The sequence below is a fragment of the Crocuta crocuta genome, unplaced genomic scaffold (genome assembly GCF_008692635.1).
Source record: "Crocuta crocuta isolate KB4526 unplaced genomic scaffold, BGI_CrCroc_1.0 scaffold44, whole genome shotgun sequence".
Classification (NCBI taxonomy): Eukaryota; Metazoa; Chordata; class Mammalia; order Carnivora; family Hyaenidae; genus Crocuta; species Crocuta crocuta.
In genome coordinates, this window is record NW_027530179.1 from 5,959,870 (window position 1) to 5,985,240 (window position 25,371).

Here is a 25,371-nt window from a genome sequence, read left to right on the forward strand (position 1 = left end):
TAGATTAGTAACGGATGCCTGGGTTCAGTTCCTAATGGACTGAAGTCTTATTATAAAAACAAACAACACTAGCATGAGAAGAGAAGAAACAGCATTTATAGCAGAGACACTTAAAGTATCAACACAACTGCCCAAGTTTTAAAAGTAACTAAACTTGACTGCATTATAACGAGTAATGATTGCATTGTAAGTTAAAATAGCAAGGGAGTGGGACATTTTGGATTAGGAATCGATGGCTCATAGAATACTAGCATTTAAAAAATTATTAAGTGTGAGAAAGATCGTTAACTTCTAAACACAAACCAGTTACTGACATTTTAACAACTATTATGAAGAAATCGTTCATTGAAAAAATGTACAAAAACATTCTCAATTAGGCTGACTTGAAACACAATGCAACACTGTACGTGACCAAAAGAATTTTGAAATATGCTAGACAAGAGAAAATGCTTTTACATTTCTCCTGAGGGCTATTTAAAAATGGATCTCCCCATCCTTTTGAGAGGTTTGCCTGACCTTTTTGGGGTATTAATAATTTGGCTCAATTCAACATTTATTGAGAACCTGTCACATACAAGAAATTGTCAGGTTCCAGGGGGCTAAGATACATAAGATACGAATAAAATCTACGGCCCAAGGGAGCTCAAACTCCTGTCACTTCTCTCCTTCACACCCAGAACTGGCTTCCATCTCATTTCAATGTCACCAAGACACAGCAGGCCCCATAACTCTCCCCGCTGTGCACACTACTCCGGCGACACTAGCCTCATTGCTGTCTCCTGCACACAGCGGGCACACTCCCCCGTAATTGTGCAATTGTTATTCCCCGCCTATAGTTTTTCCCCGCTTCTTTTGGTGCTTATTCACAAGTCACCTTCTCAGGGAACTTTCCTTGGTTCCTTAACTAAAATCCAATTCCCCATTTGCCATCTCATATTTCTCTCTCCCTGCTTTACTTTTCTGAGTGTATCACTTTCTAAATTCATATCAGCCTTGTTTATTTTCTATGTCCCACGCTAGAAAATGAGCTCCATGAAGGTAGGGATTTTTATCTGTCTTGTTCACTACTGCATTCTCAAAGCCTACTACACAGTAGTCACTAATAAGTATTTGCTGTATTGTCTAATATACACAACCATAGTTGACCCTAGAACAACACAGTAGTTAGAGATGCTGACCTCCCCTGCAGTTGATTATCTGTGTATAAACTTTGACTCCCCTCAAATTTAACTACTAATAGCTCCCTGTTGACTGGAAGCTTAATGATAACACAGACAATGATTAACACACATCTTGCACACTGTGTATATTATATACTGTTTTCTAACAATAAAGCAAGCTAGAGAAAAGATACTAATTATGAAGAAACTCATAAGAAAGAGAAAATACATTTACAGTACTGTCCTGTATTTATTAAAAAAGACTGACATGTAAGTGGACGTGCATATAGTTCCAAACCATGTTGTTTAAGGGTCAACGGTATATACATCAGCCAGTGAGACTATGGATTCCAAGCCAGAAGGATACAACAAGAGAAGTAATTCTGATTGGATTTGGGCAGAAAATCAAGGACAGTTTCACATTAGAATGAGGCCCAAAGAAAGCAGAACTCAATTGTCATGGGGATGGGAAGGACGACAATGGAAGCAGCAGCAAAGATGTGAGAAGAGGAGGCTCCCATGCTCCTCGAATGAACAGAACACAGGAGAACAGCAGTCTCAAAAGTCTTTGCAACACAGTGGTTTCTTGTGCCGGCCCTCACCGTCATAAACCATGGCAGATGCGGAGGAAAAGCACCCCGCGGGCCTCACCTGAGGAAGATGCCCACCCCGGAACCACAGGAGTAGGTGTGAGCGGTGCAGGCTCCCACGTCTTCCCCTTCCAGTTCCGTCTGACAGCAGTAGCTCTGGGAGCACAGCAGAGTTCCACACACAAGGCACAGAGTGGGGGCTCTGCTCTTATCACCACCTGATTTGGGGCACCTCCATGGGACAGAAAAAGCTCAAGTCATTGTTCTAAAAAAGAGCGGTTAAAGAGCTGACGATGGTAAAGCCACCCAGGAAAAATTTTTGAAATATCAAGTTGAGCTTAAGAGGCCTATAACCTGGGCCAGGCAAATTTCTTTCTTCTCTTTTTTTGGGGGGCGGGGAGGGGGGTGTTTCTATTTCTATTTTTAACGAGATATGAACTCAAATTTACATGCTGTTGTACAAATTTCTCTTTCACATAAATACTCAGGAACAATTTTCCAGGTCAATCTTTTGACCATGTATCATATATCACATGTACCATGAACAGCGTTCCTTTCAAAAGGTGAGAGGAATCCTCACATTGCCAGAAGAAGGCGAAGTAGGTTTCCAGATGGTACGGTTTGACATCTACTGCGACAGACAAATTTATTTCTAAAATTGTGAACACCTCATGCAAATACCATGTATGGGAAATAGTCGATCAACAATTGGAGAAAAGGTAAATAAAATCAACAGGAGAAAAAAATACATAGATTCTCCCATCATATGATGAAACACTACACAAGAGTGAGAAGTGATAAATTATAAGTTATGTATGTCGACTGCATAAAAACTCTTACAAACAGTGCTGAGTAAAAAAAGCTGTGGAGTATGTACAGTGGAGTGCCATTTTAAAGCTTAAAACACACGAAATAAATACACGCTGCTTGGGAACATAAACGTCTGCTGTTACTGTGTGCATGCACAGGAAGGCTCTCTACTCCGTCAGAACAGTGGGTCTCTGCGGGGGGCAGAGGGTGCACCAGAGAAAAACACAAGGCAGCTTCAACCGTCCACTAGGTAATGTTCAAGTTTCTGATTTTTGTCAAATGTTTGACATATACTACTTCTATGTCAAACATTTAAAAATATTACCAAGGGCTCTTACTACTTTCAAGTGCAAATAGTCATTTAGATAACCTGCAGTGGATCAAATTTGTCCCACATTGCACCATTTCCCACATCTTATTCTGAAGGGTGCTGGAACACTGCTGTTACAAGTCGGGCAGGGTGAAACGTAACCGATGTTACAATTCCCCTACCCAAACAAGGTTGAACGGTGACAAGATCCCTTACGTGCTGGGTAGAGAAGTGAGTGCTTCCAGTGGTAGGAAATGCTCAACACTTGAATATTAGAACTTACGAGAAATTAGATGCTTGATTAATGAGGCTGCTGTAATCCTCTGGGAGGTCTATTAATTTGTTGGATTCTCTTGGATAGCTAACACAAAGCAAACCAAAACAACAAAAACACATAAAAAACAAGTTAGAAGTCCTAATTATAACAGTGACAGGTAAACTCTTAGGCTCTCCCACTGAGCCAGCCTGGCGCCCCTAAAAAGGTACTCTTAAATAACACAGGGCCCTAGGGTTTACCTTTTTATTTGAAGAGCTCAGAATACATTAGCAAGATAGGAAACAATACTTAGTACCTGCCCCAGTAAAGTGAAAATGTGGGAGCTCTGGGAACAAAGGGAGGACACTCCTCCCTGGGCTTCTAAGGCAATAACACAGTAATGGACAGCCAACCATACAATTCAGGATAAGACACAAAAGACATGCTTACTAAGGGTGATCTTAAGGCAGAAATGAGTTGGAGGAAAGAAGGGAGTAGAAAATACAGGTAGATTTTCTTTAGAGATACCGGGCCATGTTGGTTCTACGACAAATTAATTCAGATAAAATGCAGATCCAAATCCAACTGGTATGTGAGGGCCTGCTCTCAGTGCTCTCCTGTGCCCAGCACACACTGTGAGAAGTGGTCTGTCCCACCTTTCCCTGCCACAGGGATAGGCAGCCAGTGGGTGGTTACCCAGAGGGATCTTATTCCAGAGGCACCCTGGGGGAATTCTGGGGAGACACATATGTCAACTTTAGAGAAACTGGATTTGGTAGGTAGGTGCCTGGGAATTTTTATTTTAAGATTTAAAAAATTTTAAGTAATCTTTACACCTAATGTGCGGCTTGAACTCATGACCTCGAGATTAAGAATCACATGCTCTACCAACTGAGCCAGCCAGGCACCCTTAGGCCTGAGTAAAAAGTTTCCAAAGTTATTATGATATATACCTCAAGTAGAGAATGACAGTCCCACATGAGTTTTCTGACTGCAGGGCTGAACCATATGAAACTGGCAATATTCAACCATTTTTGACTTATAAAAACTGGAATTCCACATGGCTCAATCTAATAAATTTAGGGCGCTATAATCTCTAGATTTGGGACAGGGTGTGTATAAAATCAAAGAAACAGAACACTTAATCTCCTCTAGCCTTCTGATTTTTATGGATGATGTATTCAACAGAACCAAGGAGAGATTAACAGATGAAATACATCTGTCATCAACCAGGATAGCATACTTTACTATGGAATCAAAATAGAGCTGATGTCAAAAGGAATGAAGGGGAAAAAAAATGAATGAAGAAAAAAAAGGCATGATTGATAATCACCGAAGCTGAGTGACAGGAATATGGAGCCGTATACTATTTATACTTTTGGGTAGTTTCAAATTTTCCATAATAAAAGGGAAACAACAAAGCTAAGAGTAACCTGAAAAAGGACCTACATTTTAATTTTTATCTTATTTATTTTAATATTTAGTTTTTGGAAGAGTGCAAGCAGGGGAGGGGCAGAGAGAGGGGTACAGAGGATCCAAAGCCACTCTGCACTGACAGGCTGACAGCTGCGAGCCTGATGTGGGACTCGAACTTGCAAACCACGAGATGATGACCTGAGCTGAAAGTCGGATGCTCAACTGACTGAGCGTGTGTCAGGATCTACATTTTTAAAAAAACAAACAATCTAAAATACAATAACTTTGTTGTTTGTTTCTTCTGCCAAAAATATGCACTATACTTATATTCATAATTCTGATTTTTTTTTAATGAGAGGGACAGAGAGTGCACATGTGAGTGGGGGAAAGGCGCAGAGGGAGAGAGAATCTAAGAAGGTTCCATGCTCAGTGCAGAGCCTGATGCAGGGCTTGATCTCAATAACCCTGAGATCATGACTTGAGCTGAACTCTCAAGAGCTAGATACTCAACCGAATGAGCCATCCAGAAATATGGGTGCTCCTCATAATTCTGATTCTTTTATAAACTCTCGTTAGACTAAGAAGAGAAAAGTATGAAGGCAAGATATCCTATTCTCCTGGAATCACTAAAGATCTGGGAGGTCAATTTTAAAGGAATAGCACGCCTACATCCTGCTTCTTCCCTACCTCACACCACCCAACCAAATCTTTGATAATTTTTTTTTTCCTGAGAGAGAGAGAGAGAGAGAGAGAAAGAGAAAGGCAGAAAGAGAGAATCCCAAGCAGGCTTTGCACTGTCAGCACAGAGACCAACGTGGGGCTTGAACTCACAAACCGTGAGATCACGTCCTGAGCTGAAATCAAGAGTTGGATGCTTAACTGACTGAGCCACCCAGGTGCCCCAAATTTTTGATAATCTTAAACTTACCTTATAGCGTCTCTTTCACCTTCTAGATATCTTTTAACTTCAATGTGATGACACCAACTTCAATGTAAATAGAAAAAAAAAAACCCACTTAGCTTTTGAAGTGTTAGAACTAGAATCTTTTCCTCTCTAAATCCAGTAAGAGAAAACAAATCTTCTTGCCTTAATATATCTACTGCATCAAAAGAAGCTTGAGGAATACATATTTTGCTACAACTTTTAAAATCAGAAGAATATGACCTGTGATTTTCTAAAAGCCTAACTATTAGCCCATTAATTTTGGACACTCTGGAAAAACCAGTATGAATTAATGACAACCTTTTACTATTTGGGGCTAGAATATGTCTATTAAATTTTTTTAAAAATTGTGGCAAAACATACATAATATAAAACTTACCATTTTAACCACGTTTAAGTGTACAGTTCTATGGCATTAAGTACATTCACACTGTTAGGCAACCATCACTGCCATTCATCTCTAGAACGTCTTTTTAAAAATATTTATTTATTTTGAGAGAGACAGAGAGAGGCAGAGAGAGAGGAAAAGAGAGAATCCCAAGCAGGCTCTACGTTGTCAGCAGAGTCTGGTGAGGGGCGCGAACTCATGAACTGTGACCTCAGCTGAAATCAAGAGTTGGATGCTTCATCGATGGAGCCTCCCAGGAGCCTCATCTGCAGAACGTTTTCAACTTTCCCAAATGAAACTCTGTACTTGTGAAACACTAACCCATCGCTCCCCTCTTCCAGCCTCTGGCAGCCACCATTCTATTTTCTGTGTCTATGGATATGACCACTCTAGATACCTCATATGAGTGGAAACATACAATAGTTTTTCCTTTGTGGCTGGCTTCTTTCACTTAACATGTTTTTAAGATGAGTTCACCCATGTTGTAGCAAGAGTCAGAATTTCCTTCCTTTTTAAGGCTGACTAATATTTCACTGTATGTAAATTACATATTATTTACCTACTCATCTGCTGTTTGCTGGACAATTAGGCTGTTCCACCTTTTGGCTCTCACGAGTAATGCTGGTATGAACATGGCTGTAGAAGTACCTATTTGAGTCTCTGTCTGAAATTCTTTTGCAATATATACCTAGATGTTGAACTGCTGGATCATATGATAATTCTACGTTTAACTTTTTGAGGAACATACTATTTTCCAGAGCAGCTGCACTATTTTCTATTCCTGTCAGCAATGCACATGCATTTCAATTTCTTGACGTTCTCACCAACCAAAATGTGTTATTACTGTCTTTTGATTATAGCCATCCTAATAGATGTGAAGTAGTACCTTACCATGTTCATATTTGTGTTTCCTTAATGACTAGTGCTGTTGAGCCCATGTTTTCATGTGCTTATTGGCCATTTGTATATCTTCAGAGAAGTCCTTTGCTTCTTATTTAAATGGGGTACTTGGTTTGGAGCACCTGGGTGGCTCAGTCAGTTTAGTGTCCAACCCTTGATTTTGGCTCAGGTCATGGTCTCACAGTTTGTGGGTTCAAGCCTCGTGTCTGGCTCCATGCTGACATTGAAGAGCCTGCTTGGGACTCTTTGTCTCCCTCTCTTTCTGCCCACTCCCCCCCCACCCCCCAATAAATAAACCTTAAAAAGAAGGGTAGTTGCTTTTTGTTGAGATGTAAGAATTCTGGCCATATATTCATACATTCTTAATATTAATCCTGTATCAGATATATGATTTGCAAATATTTCCCAATCTATGGGTAAAAGAGCCAAATTTTAATCTTAACTAACTTGACATGACTGATGAGTAACTTTCTCTAGACTTCAATTTTTTCAAATATAAAGTGAGGGAACTGGACTAGATAACCCTTAAGGTTTCTCAATTCCAAAAATTGACAGAACAGAATCCTTAACAAGTAAGTCAATATAAGGAAATAAACACTTCTACCACTACTCTCCTTCTAAGCAAATCTTCTTATGCTGTTCATTAGCTTGGCAAAAACCTTACCACAAAGGTAAATTGTTAACTAAGAAGGCCTAATCATTATAGAATAAATCACACAGACTGAATTTGCCAGACTCACTATCTAATTTTACACTATGTGATAAATCTAAGTTTGTTTCCTTAGAACTATTCGATCTAACAGAAGAATGTATCATCATTACCTTTCAATCAGTAATTTCGTTATCTCACTGTTTTCTTGAAAAAGGCAAATGAGGTTGTTTGGCAGGGAAAGATAGTTACACAAATGTTCAAAATGGCTTGTTCCAGAAACTGCAAATGAAGAAGAAAAGAGTGACGCATATAATGACTAAGAGTAGACCTTATAGGAGTAAACAAGAGCAGAGCTTTAAGAAAAATTAAAAAAAAGGACGTTGAAAGAGTTTGAATTTACTAGATACATAACTTGTAGGAAGTTCACAAGAGGGCATGTGGAAGGGGTCCACGGAAAATGACACAACTGAGAGTGGAGTCAGGAAACTCTCACATCAAATCGGTCACCATTTCTGGTAACTCAGTTTTACCATTTGCAAAATGGTGACCTGCACGATCTACCTCACTGGGGTGTGAGCATTAAGGGACAATCATAGCACACGGGTGCTCTGGAAGTATAAAGCAGTATAGAAACAGGAGGTGATTTTATCATGAGAGATGGATTTAAGCACTATCTTTAATCATTACTGCTAATGATTAGGAAGACTAGACTATTTGCTGAATGAAGCTGCTGCTCAAGAGACTTTGAGAGGGCATCCTTACATGTAGCTCCCCAGGCCCTGGGCCAGGCACTGTGAGGTACAAAGACCATAAGCTGAAGTCTGCCTTTATACTACACTTTTGTGAAATGAATCAAAACAGAACAGAGAAAATAACTGAAAATAACAAATGAATTCCTACATTAAAATCACATAGGTGCAATTTGGGGTATTCTGAACATTAATGTCACATATTTCAAGTTAAAAAATGCTTGACATTGTGAGTTCTCCTCTTTTTTTATCTGAAGAACCTAGTTTCTGAATAACATAAAATTGAACATTTTAACATGTGAAAGCAAAACTTAGTATATTTTTGTACATTACAAAATAGGACAGAAAATATACAAAAATAGTACACTTACTGAGATCCAAGTAAAATCAGACATATATATAAACATGCATTTTTAGCCTATAATTGTGCACATTACCACAATTACCTATGTTCTAAGTTTTCATTTTTGTAAGACACCTTCATTATAAACTCCTGGAGTGAAAGACTTACATACATTTCTTTACCCTTTCAAAGAAATTGGAAATTTACCTTGAATTTCAGGTGGGGAAGGAACCCCATTTAAGTAGTGAAAAAACAAAGCAGAACACTTCAGGAATGGCATGATTCCATTTTTGACATTCCTCCACAGATGCCAGCCAGATGGTGTTTCTTTCAAGGCACTAAAAAGAGACAAACAATAATTGGGAAACCTAATGAGAAGAGGTCATTCTAGTTTTGGAAGAGTATGAAAACAGAGACAAATGCTATCTGGAATCAGTGGAACAGAGGCTTAAAAGGAGTGGCAGTCTCATTATAGGATGTCTGTTATAAATGATGCTGTAGCCTCCCTGCTGTTATTAAACTTTATGAAAGTAGGGGCGCCTGGGTGGCTCAGTTGGTTAAGCGTCCGACTTCAGCTCAGGTCATGATCTTGCAGTTTGTGAGTTCGAGCCCCATGTCGGGTTCTGTGCTGACAGCTCAGAGCCTGGAGCCTGCTTTGGATGCTGTCTCCCTCTCTCTGTACCTCCCCTGCTCATACTCTGTCTCTCTCTCAAAAAAAAAACAAACATTCAAAAAAAATTAAAAACAAAAAATTCCTAATAAGACAACATACATTTTAGAATAGTACTTTGCCAGACCCTCTGAGCCAAAAAGGGCTCCATGGCCCTGTGGGAAGCTCTGCACATTACTCCTTTCTTGGTGACTTCCGATTGCGTTAGTATATTAAATGTCAGGAGTCCTGTGGGTCACTCCCACATCTTCTCTTTTAAACATGTCAACAGGCAGCAATTTCCCTTTTTAAACAAATGAATTCCTTTTTCATGCTATCACCCACTGACATTTGGGAACTGTTATGATGTAAGGATTACGACCTCACCTTCCTGTGCACTGGTGAAGTGTTTTATACAAAGCAAGAACTGCTGATTCTTCTTCACCGGCAGGATTTTCTTGTTCCATGCCATTCTCTTCTGAAAGATACGGAAACACCAGTAGTCCATATTTGCTCATTGAACGGATGAATGGCCACATCATTTCGGCACTCACATAGATTCATGCACTTGCACATATATGAAAATAGTTACACAAAATACAAAGAACTTTAATCCCTCAGGTATGAGTGGGGGCACTCTCCATCATAACGAGGAGCCAGCAGGCTTTGGGAGAGGAAGCTGATGGGCTTCAGTGTGCCAGGCAGTGGGCTGTGAGTAAAATCAGCTAAACCCACATTCTGTGGCACTCAACTATTACTAAACTTATGACATAAATAGTAAGTAAAAAGATTCACATTGTTAGGGGATTTTAATAGGAGAAAGGAATTTCGACATGAGGATGAACAGCAAAAACAAATAGCCTAATTATAATTTCTGCATTATTTTCATCTAGCACCTCTTCCTCTTCCTTTTTTTTGAACTGAGAAAACTCAAATACTTCCTCCTTCAAGAATCTGACAAAGGGGAGTTACCTGTACACGAGGTAAGTAAGATCTGTACGATGTGTGCCATGGTAACCAGATGGAAAATGTGAAGGTCTCCAGTGCCAAGGCTGATCCCAGAAAAATCCTGACACTGCAATGCGGGGAAAGCGAGCACCAAGCCCACCTAGATACCAAATGCTGACAGTAAGACAGGGCACCTTTCCTTCCACAGTTGAAGACATTTCCAGTTTCTTAACATGATCCCCTTCCGAGCTCAGCCCCTCCCCTGCAGAAGTCTTTGTTCTTAAAGGTACACATGTTAGAAATTCCACTGGGACTAGCTAAGTGAAATGACATACAGGATAATGGGCTCTTCACAAGTACCATCATTTCATAGGTCCAGTGATTCCCTAATATCGACCTCATTGTTAGTAATAAAGGTAACAGTTGAAATCTTTCTAGGGAGTGAGTAATGAGAAAAACATGGGTTTTGGATATATAAAAATCTAGATATCAATCCCAGCTACTCTTATGAGCTTTTTAGATAGCACCTTTGAGCCTCAGTTTCCCTGCTGGTAAACTAGAGATAATATATACGTGTTTTTAATTCCGCAGCAGTAAGGAGGTAAGGGCTAACTGAAACGGATGTGAAAACAGTCAGGTACGGTAGATGCTAGCTCTCTCGCTAGCCTCCTGCTGCCTCCACAGTGGTGCTAGTGGTGGTGGTCTTCACAGGAGCAGTGAAACTCTTACAACAGCTAACATTTACTAGGGGCACATTGCTCTAAGCTCTTTATATTGCTTATTCCATTGAGTTCGGACACGATCATATGAGACAGGTACTAACCAACTTGAAGGTACAGAATGTGATGCCCAAAAACATTAAGGGGACAGCACGTGGGGTTGCTGTGTGTGGTGGTGCATTCAGCGTCACGTGTAAGGGGACTCAGTTGCGGTGAGTCACTGGGCTGAAAGTGAGCCACCCACCGCTTGGTCAGTGGTGTGTCTCAGTGCTAGACTGCACCTGCTCAGAAGAAATACCTTTCCTGAAATCACAGAAAACGGCTGTCTGTGGCTAAGTAATGTGACCACAGGGGTCATCTGCCCCAAAGCACTGCATGGGTCAGCAGCAGCCCTTACATTACTGGTCTATTTCTACTTCTTTACAGGTAAAAAACATAGAGGTCAAATTACTGACCTCTGTCACAAAGCAAAATGAGAGAAGTCAAGCTTCTCAACTACATTCCTTAACATTTTCTTTTGGAGAAGAATTATACTCATAAGTAGTAAGAATAATGGATGCCAACTTCTCCTGTCTGCCTTTATACTACTCACCAAATCTAAGATATAATTATATAGTAAGATAAAGAACTTCAAACACAAGTCACAAGGTACCCACCAACAAATGAAACATGTCGATATCTAATATGCATGGAAGGTCTCCGTGGCTGTCATCTGGCACCAATGCTAAACAATTAAAGACAAATATATCAGCATGTTTCATACGCCGACATAAGTATTACACTATTTTTAAAATGCATATACCCTAGTTTAAATTTGTCTGTTTATAAAATATATATGAATTTATAAGCTAGAACTTGTACATAAGACAGATAGTATTACCAAAATACTTTTCATAATGGAGAGAAGTTGCACCACCAAAAACGAAATCACAGAAGATGAGAAATTACCATAACATATATGGTACATGTGTTAATACTTACATGCAAAAAGCTTACAAAAGTGTGTCTGAACCACAGAAAGCGATGCCACTGTCCAGTGTGCTGCAGCAAACCTTGTTAGTGACCTAAGACAGTCATCCTGAAATAAAGAGATTGATGCAATTAACAAAGAAGCCAACATATGAAGTACATTTGTTCCCTGAACAATGTGGGGGTTGGGGGAGCTGAACCCCACTCCCCACACAGTTGAAAATCTGCATATAACTTTTCACTGCCCCAGAACTTAACAACTTAATAGCCTACTGTTGACTAGAAGCCTTACCAATAACATAAACAGTTGATTAACACATTTCTGTATGCGTTATAGACACATTCTGTATGTGTAATACGTACATGTATATATACACTGTGTATGTGTGTATATACGTGCATATGTGAAAAAAACTATATGTTAGTGAACCCATTCAGTTCAAATCCATGTTGTCAAGGGTCAACTATAATTCTCTTCTCTCAGGAATCCTAGTTCAAAGCACAGCTAGTCAAAGCAAAGCTGGATGCACATGAGGTCTCTCTAGGATCTTTCTAGCTGGTACGGAACAGAGTCGGTGACATCTATAATGACCTGTGTCTAACAAGAGCGAATGGGATGAGGGATATCTAATTGTATGCAGAAGAGACCAAAGCTGTCTCCTTACAACTCACTGTCGGTTCTCTACAGAAAAGGATACATGATCAAACAAATTGTAAACAGCAAAGACTCTCAAGAATGTGATGTGGTATTTCTTTCTATTTACTCTAAAGAGATGCTCTGAAATGTGGGAAATCCTCCAAATACTGGGGAAACTATGGGCAAGAAGATGGATGTAATAAACCAAGGTGTCTGAAACCATCAAAAACTGTTCTGGGAACGAGGCAGCAGCAATGAGAAAATTCTTGATGTAAAGTGCAGAATATAGCAGGAACAAAATTAAGTTTAGACACGCTAATGAAAAAGACAAGTGAAGTGGTGAGTTGATGATTTTTTTCATCCTACTTCATTCTATATTTTCCAAATTTTCTGTAATGTTTTTTGATTTAACAGGTATTGAAGACCTGTCATGTATTAGTCTTGGTTTTGAGGATCTTAAAATCAAAACTCACTCCATTCTGCCTGCACTCAAGGAGCTACAGCCCTGGCTGGAGGGGGAGGAGTGGGAGGGAGTAGAGAAGAGGGGAAAGAGACAACCGAAGGAGGCAGTACTACAGAAGAGGGATATCCCACTCATAGGGCATGGCTCTGAGGTTTCCCAGGGAAGCCAAAGCTTGAAGAGCCGTCATAAAGAGGAGTCTGCTTAGGGTCCTGTAGCAGAGGCGAAGGCCTGGGAACTGGCCTGGGAACATGTGGGGACTGGCAATGATTTTTCCAGCTTGGACCACAGAGGTGGGGATTGGTAGGAGGTGATAATGGAGAAATAGGTTAAGAAATTTAAGAGATGGGTATGCCTGGTTGGATCAGTCGGAAGAGCATGCGACTCTTGATCTCGGGTTGAGTTTGACCCCATGCTGGGGTAGAGATTATTTAAATAAATAAATAAGCTTAAAAAAGGTTTAAGAGATATAGTCACACTTACTTTTTGGAAGAACCCCTCTAATACTATATTTAGGAAAGAGTGAAATTCAGGGTAGAGACTGCTAGGTAGGAAGTGATATGGGGCTGAACCAAATAAGTAGAAGTAGGAATGAAAGGGACAGGACAACTATATAGGAGAGGAATTCAACAAATTCTGCTGACCAACTGGATAGATATATAAATTGACTTTTTATTTTATTTTTAAAATTCTTATTTTTTACATATTTATTTTTGAGAGACAGAGACAGAGTACAAGTGGGAGAGGGGCAGAGAGAGAGGGAGACATAGAATCTGAAGCAGGCTCTAGGCTCTGGGCTGTTAGCACAGAGCCTGACATGGGGCTTGAATCCACGGAGTGTGAGATCATGACCTGAGATGAAGTCGGATACTTAACTGACTGAGCCACCCAGGTGCCCTTAGATTGCCTTTTTAATAATCAACATACTATCAACTCTTATTTATTGCAGCAAAAAAATATAGTCAACTCTGATATATATCCTATAGTTAAGAACTACCATTCTGTTGATTTACCATAAAGATGTAATTCAGGATGGTTTTTGGGTTTTTTTGCTTTGTTTTTTTTTTTAATCAGAGAGAGACGGAGGGAGAGAGAATCCCAAGCCAGCTCCACAGTCATCACAGAGCCCCACCAGGGCCTCAATCCCATGACCCTGGGATCATGACCTGAGCCGAAATCAAGAGTCAGATGCTTAACCGACTGAGTGACCCAGGTGCCCTCAATTCAGGACAGTTTTTAAAACTTATTTATTTATTTTGAGAGAGAGAGAGAGACAGACAGACAGACAGACAGACAGACCTAGGCAGACTCTGCACTGTCAGCACAGAGCCTGACATAAGGTTTGATCTCATGAACTATGAGATTATGACCTGAGCTGAAACCAAGAGCTGGAGCCCAACTGAGCCACCCAGGTGCCCCCAGGGCAGTTTTAACGCCAAGGTCTATTTCCAGATATTCTAATTTGGTAAGTCCAAAGTGGTTTTGATATCTCTATTTTTAAAAAGCTCCAAAGAGGATTTTAGTGCACAACCCCTAGTGGAGTGCCTTTAATCCACGATCTATATTCCTCAAACCATAAAAAAGGTTCCTGAGACTAGTCTTTGTAATGAAAACAGAAGTCAGCAAACTAAGTAGTTGTTGAGTGATCACACTGAATTGTATTTTCTTTTTTTTTTTTTTTTTAATGTTTTATTTATTTTTAGGAGAGAGAGAGAGACAGCGTGAGCAGGGGAGGGTCAGAGAGAGAGGGAGTCACAGGCTGAAACAGGCTCCAGGCTCTGAGCTGGCAGTCAGCACAGAGCCCGACGCGGGGCTCGAACCCACGAACTGCGAGATCATGACCCAAGCGAAAGTCGGACGCTTAACCGACTAAGCCACCCAGTCGCCCCTGAATTGTATTTTCTATACTGGTTCTTGTTTCTTGGTTAGGCTCTTACATCTGTGTTCTCAATCCAGGCACTGAGGAAGCTTTTTAAAAATATTAATGCCTGCGGCCCATCTCCAGGGACTCAAAATTTAATCGACCCATGTAGATAGAGCCTACGCATTTTTTAATCTCCCCAGGTGACTACATGAATCAATTTAAATGATTCTGCTCTTAAGGGCAGTTTTATGATTTTAAACTTGAATAGCTGACACTGTATCATACCGACACCAACTACACAGTAAAAATTAGCAAGTTTTGTATATTCCTTCCTCATTTTTCTCAGCATTTACATGCTGCTCCTAAAAGGCAGTCAAGTGTGGTAGAGGGTGTGTTCTGTTTTATATTTCTAATTACAGGATTAAAAATTCAAGAACAAGAATGGTTTTTAGTTTTTTCTGACTTTTTATGTATTTAACCAAGATCTCTGGATGAAAAGAGCTCAAGTCTCTTTAAAAGTAAATTATGAAGAATTCCTTGTATCATTACAAAAAATGGGTTTTACTATGAAAGGATTCAATCTATCCTTGAGCAACCAGTTCAAGTTCTTCAGATTACAAACAAGCAGAACCACTGAATTCCCATTCCACCACTCCATGGACTGAGTAAAGCAACAACTTACCAGTCTGCAAGGCAAAGGACCGAATAATGGTTTATCTTCATCACTCAAAATTCTTTCTGTGGATTAAAAGTAGTTAAGATGATAAATTTGATGTTATGTATGTTTGAAAGCACACTATTGTCAGGTTTTGAAATCTTTAAGTCATTTCACAAGAATTAACTCTGGATGAAAAGTAAAAACGAAAACATATCCCCTTAATCGACAAGAAGCTATAACCACCACCAAAATGAGTTCTCCACTGCTGTGCTTAATTTATAAACTATCAGTCTAATGTTTTGTCAGTATACATTGCCTGCTTCGAAATCTTTATGCCATTTCTTCAGTGCTGTTGCAACTTTAAACACCTCATTTAAATACAGGCTCCTACACATAATGCATGTTAGCATACACTTGTGACTTATAGCGAGACACAACTATAAACCTCTTACCTATGCTTTGGATGGTGTACGCACAACTACCCCAACACATTATGGGCACACGGGGATCCTCCTCATTGGGATGAACCTTTAGTCCCACCTTGAAAGTAGCAGTTCCAAATGTTGTTAGCATTTCTTTTATGCTTTCAGAATAAGGGTTCCTGCAGTGAACGTGTACATAATTAGCTCAAAACAATGTACTCACATTAATCAAATGCTTTAGTTTCTTAAGAGCCATTTGCTACGTTGGAATTGAACCACTTAAACTCTTTAGAAATAGCGTGTGCAAAGCAGGAATTGAAGACACACAAACTGTCCCTCCCTGAAAGGAGTTATACTTTGTTGTGGTTGGCAGGGAGGAGGCCCAGGGCTGAAAACAAGGTATGTGGTGAAGGTCTACCAAGTTGAATCTTAAAAAAGGATCCTTGACCTCTTTCTCCATCTTAAGCACATTGGCAATGTACACCTACTGCCATAGATTTTAGTTTCTCTGGTAAAGAATCCTAAGGGGGAAGCCGTTTTACATACTGGCATTTGGGAATCCCACACAAAAGACTGGCGGAGGCCTGATCATTTCACTGTGAAGTTTACAGGTCAGCAAACTTGAACCTGCCCACCAGGTATCCAATGAGTTTTTCAGTGACTTATTCTTGAATAGTCACCCAAGGATCATAAACATTTGAAAGAATCAAAACCAAAGAGATAAACCAAAACAAACCAGCAGAAAAGAATGCAGGGATAACAGAGACAGTATAGAAACCAGCAAACCTTGCAAGATAAATTTCTTAGAGGATCTTAGACGATCAGTCCAAGAGGCCCAACAACGAGCTAATGGCTGGACTATCTCAAAGAACAGAAAAATCAGAAGGAGAAAATTGTCTAAGAAATATAAAGCAATTTTCATAACTGAAGGACATGTCTCTTCAGAGTCTACTGAAAACAAAGCAAAATGAGTAAAAAAAAAGATTTATATACCAAGGAGCATCACAGAAAAATTTTAGAGCACTGGGAATTAAAGGGAAGATCCCAACAGTTTCCAGAAGTAATAGTTACAAAGGAACAGGAATCAGAATAGTGTTCATTTCTCAACAGATGCCAGAATTTGGTAAAATAGTGCCTTCAAAATCTAGATGAAAAGTTACATCTAACCTACAATTCTATACCCAAGCCATCAACTAAGTATCTGGATAAGTAAATGTATTTTCAGACACGAAAATGTAATGCCCTGGCACCCTCTCTTAGGAATCTGGTGGGGGGTGCACCCATGCAAAACAAGGAAGTAAATTTTTCTTTTTTTTACTTTTTTTTTTTTTTAAATGTTTTTTATTTCTTTTTGGGAGAGAGAGAGAGAGACAGCGTGAGCAGGGCAGGGTCAGAGAGAGAGGGAGTCACAGACTGAAACAGGCTCCAGGCTCTGAACTGGCAGTCAGCACAGAGCTCGACGCGGGGCTCGAACCCACGATCCGTGAGATCATGACCCAAGCGAAAGTCGGACGCTTAACCGACTAAGCCACCCAGGCGCCCCCTTTTTTTTACTTTTTAAAAAATGTTTTATTATTTACTTTTTGAGAGAGAAAGACAGACGGAGCATGAGGAGCGGAGAGGCAGAGAGAGAGGGAGACACAGAATCAGAAGCAGGCTCTAGACTTTGAGTTGTCAGCACAGAGCCTGATGTAGGGCTTGAACTCACAAACCACGAGATCATGACCTGAGCTGAAGTTGCACTGTTAATCGACTGAGCCACCCAGGGGCCCCAACAAGGGAGTAAATTAAGAGGGGCACAGCCAGGGGAAGTCTCAGGGTGACAGCTGTGCCTTGTCCTGATCAGTGCAGGGGGACAGAGGCTGCCAGGAGGCAAGGTGAGAAGTTCCGGGAAAGAAGATCATCTGATGCATTCGAGCAGTTAGAAAAGCTACTGTTAGACACCTGACAGACCTATCACGCCATGGGTGGGGGTGGGGGAGGGGTGGGAGTGGGAAGTAATACACACACAGAAAACCAAGTACATGAAAAAAATAAGGTGATCATTAACCACTGGAAAGAGCCAATTATGTAACAAAGGAAATAAAACAATAACATGTATCTACTATCAGTAGAAATCATTACAATGTAAAACTGCCAAATGATTTAACTAAAAATTGTGAATAACTCTACTTGGACACTGGTGAGGAGCAGTAGACAGGGCAGAGGTAGGAGATGAATTCTACACTGCCAGGTAACTGAAAGGTAACTGCTTAAAAATGATCAATCAAGAGGCAGTCAACTAAGCATTTTAACTAGATATCTGGAAGTAAATGGTGGAAAAAAGTAACAAAATCATAGGACTGGCGATAGGGGTGAGGGTGGGTAGGAGGCAAAGGACTAATGTTTTCTCTAGTTAAGCTTTTTAGTACTCTTTTTCTTGAGTTACTTAGGATGTGTCAGGGACAGTATCCAGTTGGCTTTACATGTATTATGTCACTTTATCTCCACAACACTTATGAGGTAGATGTCAGTACTCACACTTTACAGATGAGGAAACTGAGTTATAGAGAAGTCAAGCAATTTGAAAAACTCACACAGCTTGTTAAGTGGTGGTGCTGGGAACTGAATCAAGCAGTCAAGCTCTAGAATTTATACCACACTTTACTGTTTTCTATCAATAAACTCGCAATAAATATCATCACATAATGCTTAAACCTCAGATTTCAGGATCAGTGTCCCATAATATTTTGCTCCCTAGCTTGACAAATCATATTCTAACCACTATATTTTCCATTTCAAGTGGAACAAATTTGAAAGAAATAAAATAATATACTCACTTAGGATGGAAATCAGGCCTAAACCCTTCAGGGAGCTGCAATTCATCCATATTTTCTGAATTCTTTGAAGAAGCAGTATCTAGACAGAAATAAGCATTTTTCATCAGTCTACAGTATTTCTATACATTTCAGTCATAAATTTTATTCTAAATACAGGTCAAAGAAATTTAAAAAAATGACAGGAAAAATTCCCATTAATAAAGACTGGCACGAGATACATTCAAAGCATGAGAAATACTATCGCTGACTGACCTTCTGTGGTCAACTACGCTTTTCCTAATATTCTAGCCACCAGAACACAGCTAGGGAAGGTAAGGAGAGCCTTACCATTCTGTTTCTCTAACAACCAATGGTATAAATTCTGCTCAGATGGCTTTCCCGCAAGGTCATTAAGTGCAGTATATGTTTATGAAACTTGGGAAGTCTTTGGTAATGCCACCAATAAAGTGGGTCAGTCCACGAAGAACCGCAGCTGGATCTGCAGTACTCAGTCACAACCCCCACCCCCAGCTCTTCAATAAAATGGGGGAAGAAGTGAAAAGTATTAATGTTGAACGTCTGACTCTTGATTTAAGCTCAGGTCGTGATCCCCTGGGGTCACGGGATTGAGCCTTGCATTGGGATCTGTACTGAGCGTGGAGCCTGTTTAAGATTCTCACACATTCTCTCTCTCTCCCTCTGCCCCTTGATCCGGCTCATGTGCTCTCGCTCTAAAACAAAAAGCAGGGGGAATAAGTTAAATTTTAAGATGAGTTTCACTTTTAAAATATTCTTAAATAGGGGTGCCTGGCTGGCTGAGCTGGTAGACCATGAGACTCTTGATCTCAGGGTCATGAGCTCAAGCTCCATGTTTGGGATGGAGTCTACTTAAAATAGAATATTATTATGATTTTGTAAAGATATTTCATTGTTTATTTTTGAGAGAGAGAGAGAGAGCATGAGAGGGGTAGGATCAGAGAGAGAGGGAGACACAGAATCCAAAGAGGGCTCTAGGCTCTGAGATGTCAGCACACACCCGAGATAGGGCTTGAACTCACGACCTGTGAGATCATGATCGGTGCTGAAGTCAGATGCTTAACCAACTGAGCCACCCAGGGGCCTCTAAAATGACACCTTCTTTTTTTTTTTAAGCCAATTTGGTGTCTCTATTTGTTTTTAATGTTTATTTATATTTAAGAGAAAGAGTGAGCAAGCATGAGCAGGGGACAGAGAGGGAGAAGGAGAGGGGGAGAGAGAGAGGGAGAGATGGAGACAGAATCTGAAGCAGGCTCCAGGCTCTGAGCTGTCAGCACAGAGCCTGATGTGAGGCTTGAACCCATGAACCACAAGATCATGACCTGAGCCAAAGTTGGACGCTTAACAAACCGAGCCACCCAGGCGCCCCTAAAATGAAATATTCTTAAATAGTTTCTTCTGAAACTATACTCTCCAATAATCTCAGACCTCAGGGGAAAAATGAAAGCAAATTATCAGAACTTACTAGGAGTACTTTCTTCTTTCCTAAGAACCTGTAATGCTTTTATTTGCTGAGATATTGTTCTAATCCACTGAGTCAGTTTTGGTTGGTCTGAAATATTTAACCTGCTAGAAAAGATTATAGAGACTGTTTAGTATTCTGTTGTTGTTGCCTAGTTTAAGACACAAAAAGATTCTTTAAATGATCATGGGCCTAATAATTTAAACACATTTCAAAAATTAAAAAAAAAAGGCTGGGGGGAAATTTGTTGCCTTAAAAAATAAGAACAGCTATGTGCCAAAATATATATCTTTTTCACAAAATATATGTGCCAAAAATATCTTTTTCACAATATTGGAATTTGCTAATATTTCTTAAACAGCATAATTATAGTACCACCACTATTTATTGACTATTTAACATATGACACTTAATAAGCATTTTAGAGCATTAGATTTAGTCCTCAAAATAATCTTATGAAATAGGTTATATTATTTTCCCTATTTTACAGACGAGGAAATTGAGGTTTAGGGGTATGAAACTTGACCAGGGCCACAAAGAGGACAGATCTGGCATTCAAACCCAGGTATATCAGTCTCCAAAAAAACCTGTGTTCTTCATGACTATGTTGAAACTGACCTTTATGGGATGGGTAAACACAACAAAGGTAATTTTTTTCTTCTTATAGGCATTAATCTAACAATGATTAATTCTTCAGTTCAAAGGCAGATTAAGTCACTATGATATTGTTATGATTAAAAAGCATGAGCTTACACTCAAATCTAATAGCATTTTAAGAAGATTTTGTGGTAGCATAAACTAAGACACCATAGTTTGAATTCCTAAAACTGAAAAAAACTTTACTTTGAACTGAATCCACATAGGACAGAAATTAACAGAAGATTCATATTCACAAAACTTAAATTAGTCTCTGTGCATGTAAGGTAGACAGCATAATTCTAAACTGAGAAATAAAAACCAGATTTGAATAGCAGACAGTACTGAATTCACATTTGAAATAATAATGCACCAGAAGCACCCTAGAAATGACAAAATAACAAAAATTTTCCATTTTAAAACAATAGATTTTCACTTATTGGACCAACTCCTGGGAGTGAACTGTGAACCAATAGATTGTAAAAAATTACATTTAACTGTTGGAGTGGTCAATAAAGTCAATTTGAGCGGCTCCTCCATCCCCTATCAATTCACTGAGCACCTCTTGTAAAGTATGAGGGAAACATTTAAAGTAGGCTCCCAGAATTAAAAGGGACAGTTTTCATAAACACATAGGAATTTATACCTATAATGTATACGGACGACCAAGAAACTACAAAATGTTGGCCTGTTCCTTTCTAAAAACTAAAATCCTATTTCAATGGTCCACCAGAAGAAATGACTAAATAAAAAAGCATCTGGAAAACATTATGCAGTTACCTAGAATGCTTCCCCCCCTCTGGTTTAATTAACTCATTATCTTCAAAGGAAAATACTGCTTAAATATAAAGGTTTTATGAGCTCAAACTTACCCATTAAAAATATTTCTTGGAGGAAGCAGCAGAGGAATAACAGTATTACTCAAACACTCACAAAGGGGACAGAGGAATTCTCCATTTTCTACATCATAGCTTGTATGTAAGCGTAATCTCTGTTGCCTTCGCTGTTCTTTAGCTTGAACGGAATCAAAATACCTTTACAATTAGAGAACATGAGGTATCAAAAACAACGGTAATTCTTATCAATGAGAGCCACAAGCTTCAACGTTTTAACTAGTTTCCACAGTACGAGAATTAGTATCTTCAAATTTCCTGTCACTTCCCTGGGGCTGGTGGCTACTTGTTAGAGGAAGCGCATGATAACTCAGTGTGCACAGTGCCAGAGTAACAGTACTGATTTGTGGGTTTCGCAGCAGCATAGAAAGTATGAAAGTAGAACAAATTCAAGGTGATCCCATCTTAGGTCGGGGAGCCATGACAATCTCAGGAAGTAACAAGGAGAGTTACTAACACCTTTAGGATCAAGAGTGAGCACCCTTGGAAGACATTACTCATCTAGGGTTTATGCCACCGTAAAAATCTTGCTCATCATCCCGCTTGTTAGCTCATACAGACCCCCCCATACTAAAAGATATAGCTGGTAGACTATGAGGTTTCTGAGTCACTCCTCTAACATGTATGACAAAGCAACTCAGTTTTAATTGTTATTAGGCAGTGATACCCATTTTTTTCTTCAACATCTTTAGTTCTTTCTCCCTTTCTCTAGAATGAAATTTCCTTTACTTAAAAAGTTAATTTCGAGCCCTCGGATAAACTTCTCTTGACTAATATTAAGAATATAAATTACCTTTGCCAACAATGGGCATGCATAATGTGCCCACAGCTACCAGTGTGTGTTCCGCAAGACAGATCAGGGTGCATGAATAATGGATCATACTTTTCTGCATTACAAAACAAACAAAACAAAACAAAAAAACAAGCATTTAATCTTCCTATAACAAATGTACAACTTTAAATTGTGAAATCCTTGATATGCGGTTGTAAACTTGAAATGAAATGCTAGTTTATTCCTTTGAGATACCAGTAATTTATGCAAGACCCTGGATTACTGACAAAGCAAGACTCTAATTTTCATCACCCTGAGCAAATTAAATATCCCTGAATTGTTCACTGAAACTGGAATTTTGTATTATGTATGTCTAATCTTCTGAACATTCTACACGCTCAGGGCACTGAGAGACTCCCATTTCCTCCAAGAACCCTGAGCTGGTTAAGAGGCATAGTCTTCACTGGGCTGCCTCCTAGAGGAGATTCTGCCTCAAAACACTAATGCAAACGAGAGTCGCAGTGATTGTACCAGAGCCAAAGGGGGAGCAAAATGTCCAGGACAGCAGCCCAGATGGAGAAAAAGAATAATTCAGACAGAGTCTTCCATTCTGGTGCTAACTTTTTATATTCAAAGGAGATGAAAACATGAATATACAAATATAAGATGGGTGTCTGGCTTCTTCCAGAATTTTTGGAATTTCCTACATGAATTAGTAATCCTAGAAATTCCGCAACATTCTATAAAGAATTACTCAAGTTTCAATTTGGTTTGTCTGCCAGAACAGTGCAAATGTCACAGCATAAAAAAAATTATTTTCTGATATAAATTATGAAAGCATCTGGAAAACCTGCTTATAGATAGCCAAAGTTTTTTCTTCACAAAATAACTAATTAAATAAAATTGATAATTTTATCTTTGGCCTAGAATGAAATTTATAAATCGCTGTGTTCAAATAATCATTTTTTTAAAGATGAAGCAGATCAATCTTTCTCAAGTAGGTGCTTGCGACCCATATTGTGAAGTCTTTCCTTAAGGAGAAAAGGCTATCCTACAAGTGGGCTTTCAATTCTACAATGCAAAAGGCACTTGCTAAGTAAGTGTTTTGCAAATTCCTAAGACACAGTTCCTACTCTCTCTCAGGAAGTTTACTGGAATAGTTGAGGCACACACACCTATGAACAGGTCTAAGAGTACTGATATCAAAGTGTCTGCCTATGGTGGGAACAATCATGTGCAGCTTAGATGCCCCTGGAGGAATGAATGGCTTACTCCTTCCTCAGCAGCTAGAAGAAGGCATTTAACTGTTATTCCTCATTAAGGGACAACTGCCTCACTTAAAGTCACACCTCTTTCCAGAGGTAGCCCACGACCAGTCACTGGGCAGTGTTGGGGTTTAAAGACCCAGCCCCCTTGCTCCAACTTGGGACACTTCCAAAGGGCCATCCAGCTCCAGAGCTCCCACGGGGTAGGAAGAGGCTGCATTAAAGCTCCACCTTCTCTCTTTGCCCAAACCTGCTTCCCTCCTCTCCATTCCAGAGATTTTGATTCCAAGGCTCTCCCAAATACATGCCTTGCATGGTCATCTCTATTTCAAGGATCTGCTTTCTGGGGAACCCTATCTGTGATACTACCACTACTTTACATCAGAATCTGGCTCAAGGACTGCTTCTCACATACATAACTCATATAATCGTTCCCACGAGGTTCCATTTTGGATTGATCCATGAGACTAAATTATTATTATTTCAGTGTGCCAACTATTAGAGGACTTCACAAGTGTGAAGAATGGGAAAGGCTATTAAGTACCAAGTATATTAATGTTCTATCACAAAGAAAAGCTTTCTTTTGAATCCCTGTTATTTACCAGCTATGCAATTCAGGACTGATAGTTAACCTTCTAGAGTGTTTCCATATCTGTCAACTGGAAAATTTCTGCCTATGGTAAAGCTGCCTAAGCCAACCAACACCACAAGAGTTATTAGTAGATTAATAAAGTTTCTGTGCCAACCCTGAGTGGAAGTCGTTAAGAGGGAGGAGAGGATCTATCTATGAATGACTTACCTGGATCATGAATAAATTTACTCCTGTTTTTTGATAATACAGTTGATCTTTGAACAAATGCTGCCAGGACCATTGCCTTGCTTTCCACCTTCACCTCTTGCTCCTCTTGACACAATATGCAGGTAACAAACTGTCTCTGTTCAGGGACCTGAGTTTGGGCTGGGCCCAATGCTGTAAGTGTCATATCTGAAACCACAGGGCTACAATAAAAAAGTGTATGAGTTTCGGTAATGAACCTAAGAGGTTTCCATTTAATCACAAAACAGTGGACTCCAGGTATGTAAAAATTCTATACATGTGGCTTTGATGATCTGAAGGCTTTCACATATATCAAACCATCTCCTGTAAGCCTCATAGCAATCCAATATGCAACAGAAGCCAGACAATCACTTAACTAACCCTAGTGCACTCATTCTTTTATGACTGTCAAGGGTGTTCTGTGTGACACATCATCTTGAGCAGACACACGATATCTATAGTCAGACATATATGTAAAAACATGTATCAATAAATTCAAATTCTAAGAGTAATTCCTAGAATTGGAGGCTGTAAAATTTACCTACCAATCCTTCTAAATTACTTCAGGGTTAGAAGTGTATTTCTTTAAAAAAAAAAAAAAAAAGTGTGTGTGTTTGTGTGTGTACATTTATTGTTGAGAAAGAGAGACAGGGTGCAAGTGGGGGAGGGGCAGAGAGAGAGGGAGACACAGAATCTGAAGCAGGCTGCAGGCTCCGAGCTGTCAGCACAGAGCCCAACGTGGGGTCCGAACCCATGAACCATGAGATTATGACCTGAGCTGAAGTCAAATGCTTAACTGACTGAGCCACCCAGGTGCCCAAAAAGTGTACTTCTAAGGAAAGAAAAGCA

At 39.6% G+C, this 25,371-nt stretch overlaps 1 protein-coding gene across 7 annotated transcripts in view; it reads right to left on the reverse strand.

Annotated features, from left to right (window-relative positions):
- Positions 1–25,371, reverse strand: part of UBR2 (ubiquitin protein ligase E3 component n-recognin 2) — a 119,621-nt gene that overhangs the window by 3,732 nt on the left and 90,518 nt on the right. For 4 of the 7 annotated variants that reach the window (XM_077764945.1, XM_077764946.1, XM_077764949.1 and 1 more), the window contains 16 exons: positions 24,505–24,704; positions 22,462–22,555; positions 21,648–21,809; positions 20,143–20,246; positions 18,663–18,741; positions 15,874–16,022; positions 15,446–15,501; positions 11,815–11,911; positions 11,490–11,557; positions 10,139–10,274; positions 9,554–9,644; positions 8,725–8,855; positions 7,596–7,704; positions 5,471–5,527; positions 3,154–3,231; positions 1,812–1,982 (listed from right to left, as the gene is read on the reverse strand). In XM_077764945.1, the coding sequence (XP_077621071.1) occupies positions 1,812–1,982; positions 3,154–3,231; positions 5,471–5,527; positions 7,596–7,704; positions 8,725–8,855; positions 9,554–9,644; positions 10,139–10,274; positions 11,490–11,557; positions 11,815–11,911; positions 15,446–15,501; positions 15,874–16,022; positions 18,663–18,741; positions 20,143–20,246; positions 21,648–21,809; positions 22,462–22,555; positions 24,505–24,704 (1,782 nt within the window). Of the gene's footprint in view, positions 1–1,811; positions 3,232–5,470; positions 5,528–7,595; positions 7,705–8,724; positions 8,856–9,553; positions 9,645–10,138; positions 10,275–11,489; positions 11,558–11,814; positions 11,912–15,445; positions 15,502–15,873; positions 16,023–18,662; positions 18,742–20,142; positions 20,247–21,647; positions 21,810–22,461; positions 22,556–24,504; positions 24,705–25,371 lie in introns of those variants that run through there. The other 3 variants (XM_077764947.1, XM_077764948.1, XM_077764951.1) reach the window with 3 other exon arrangements.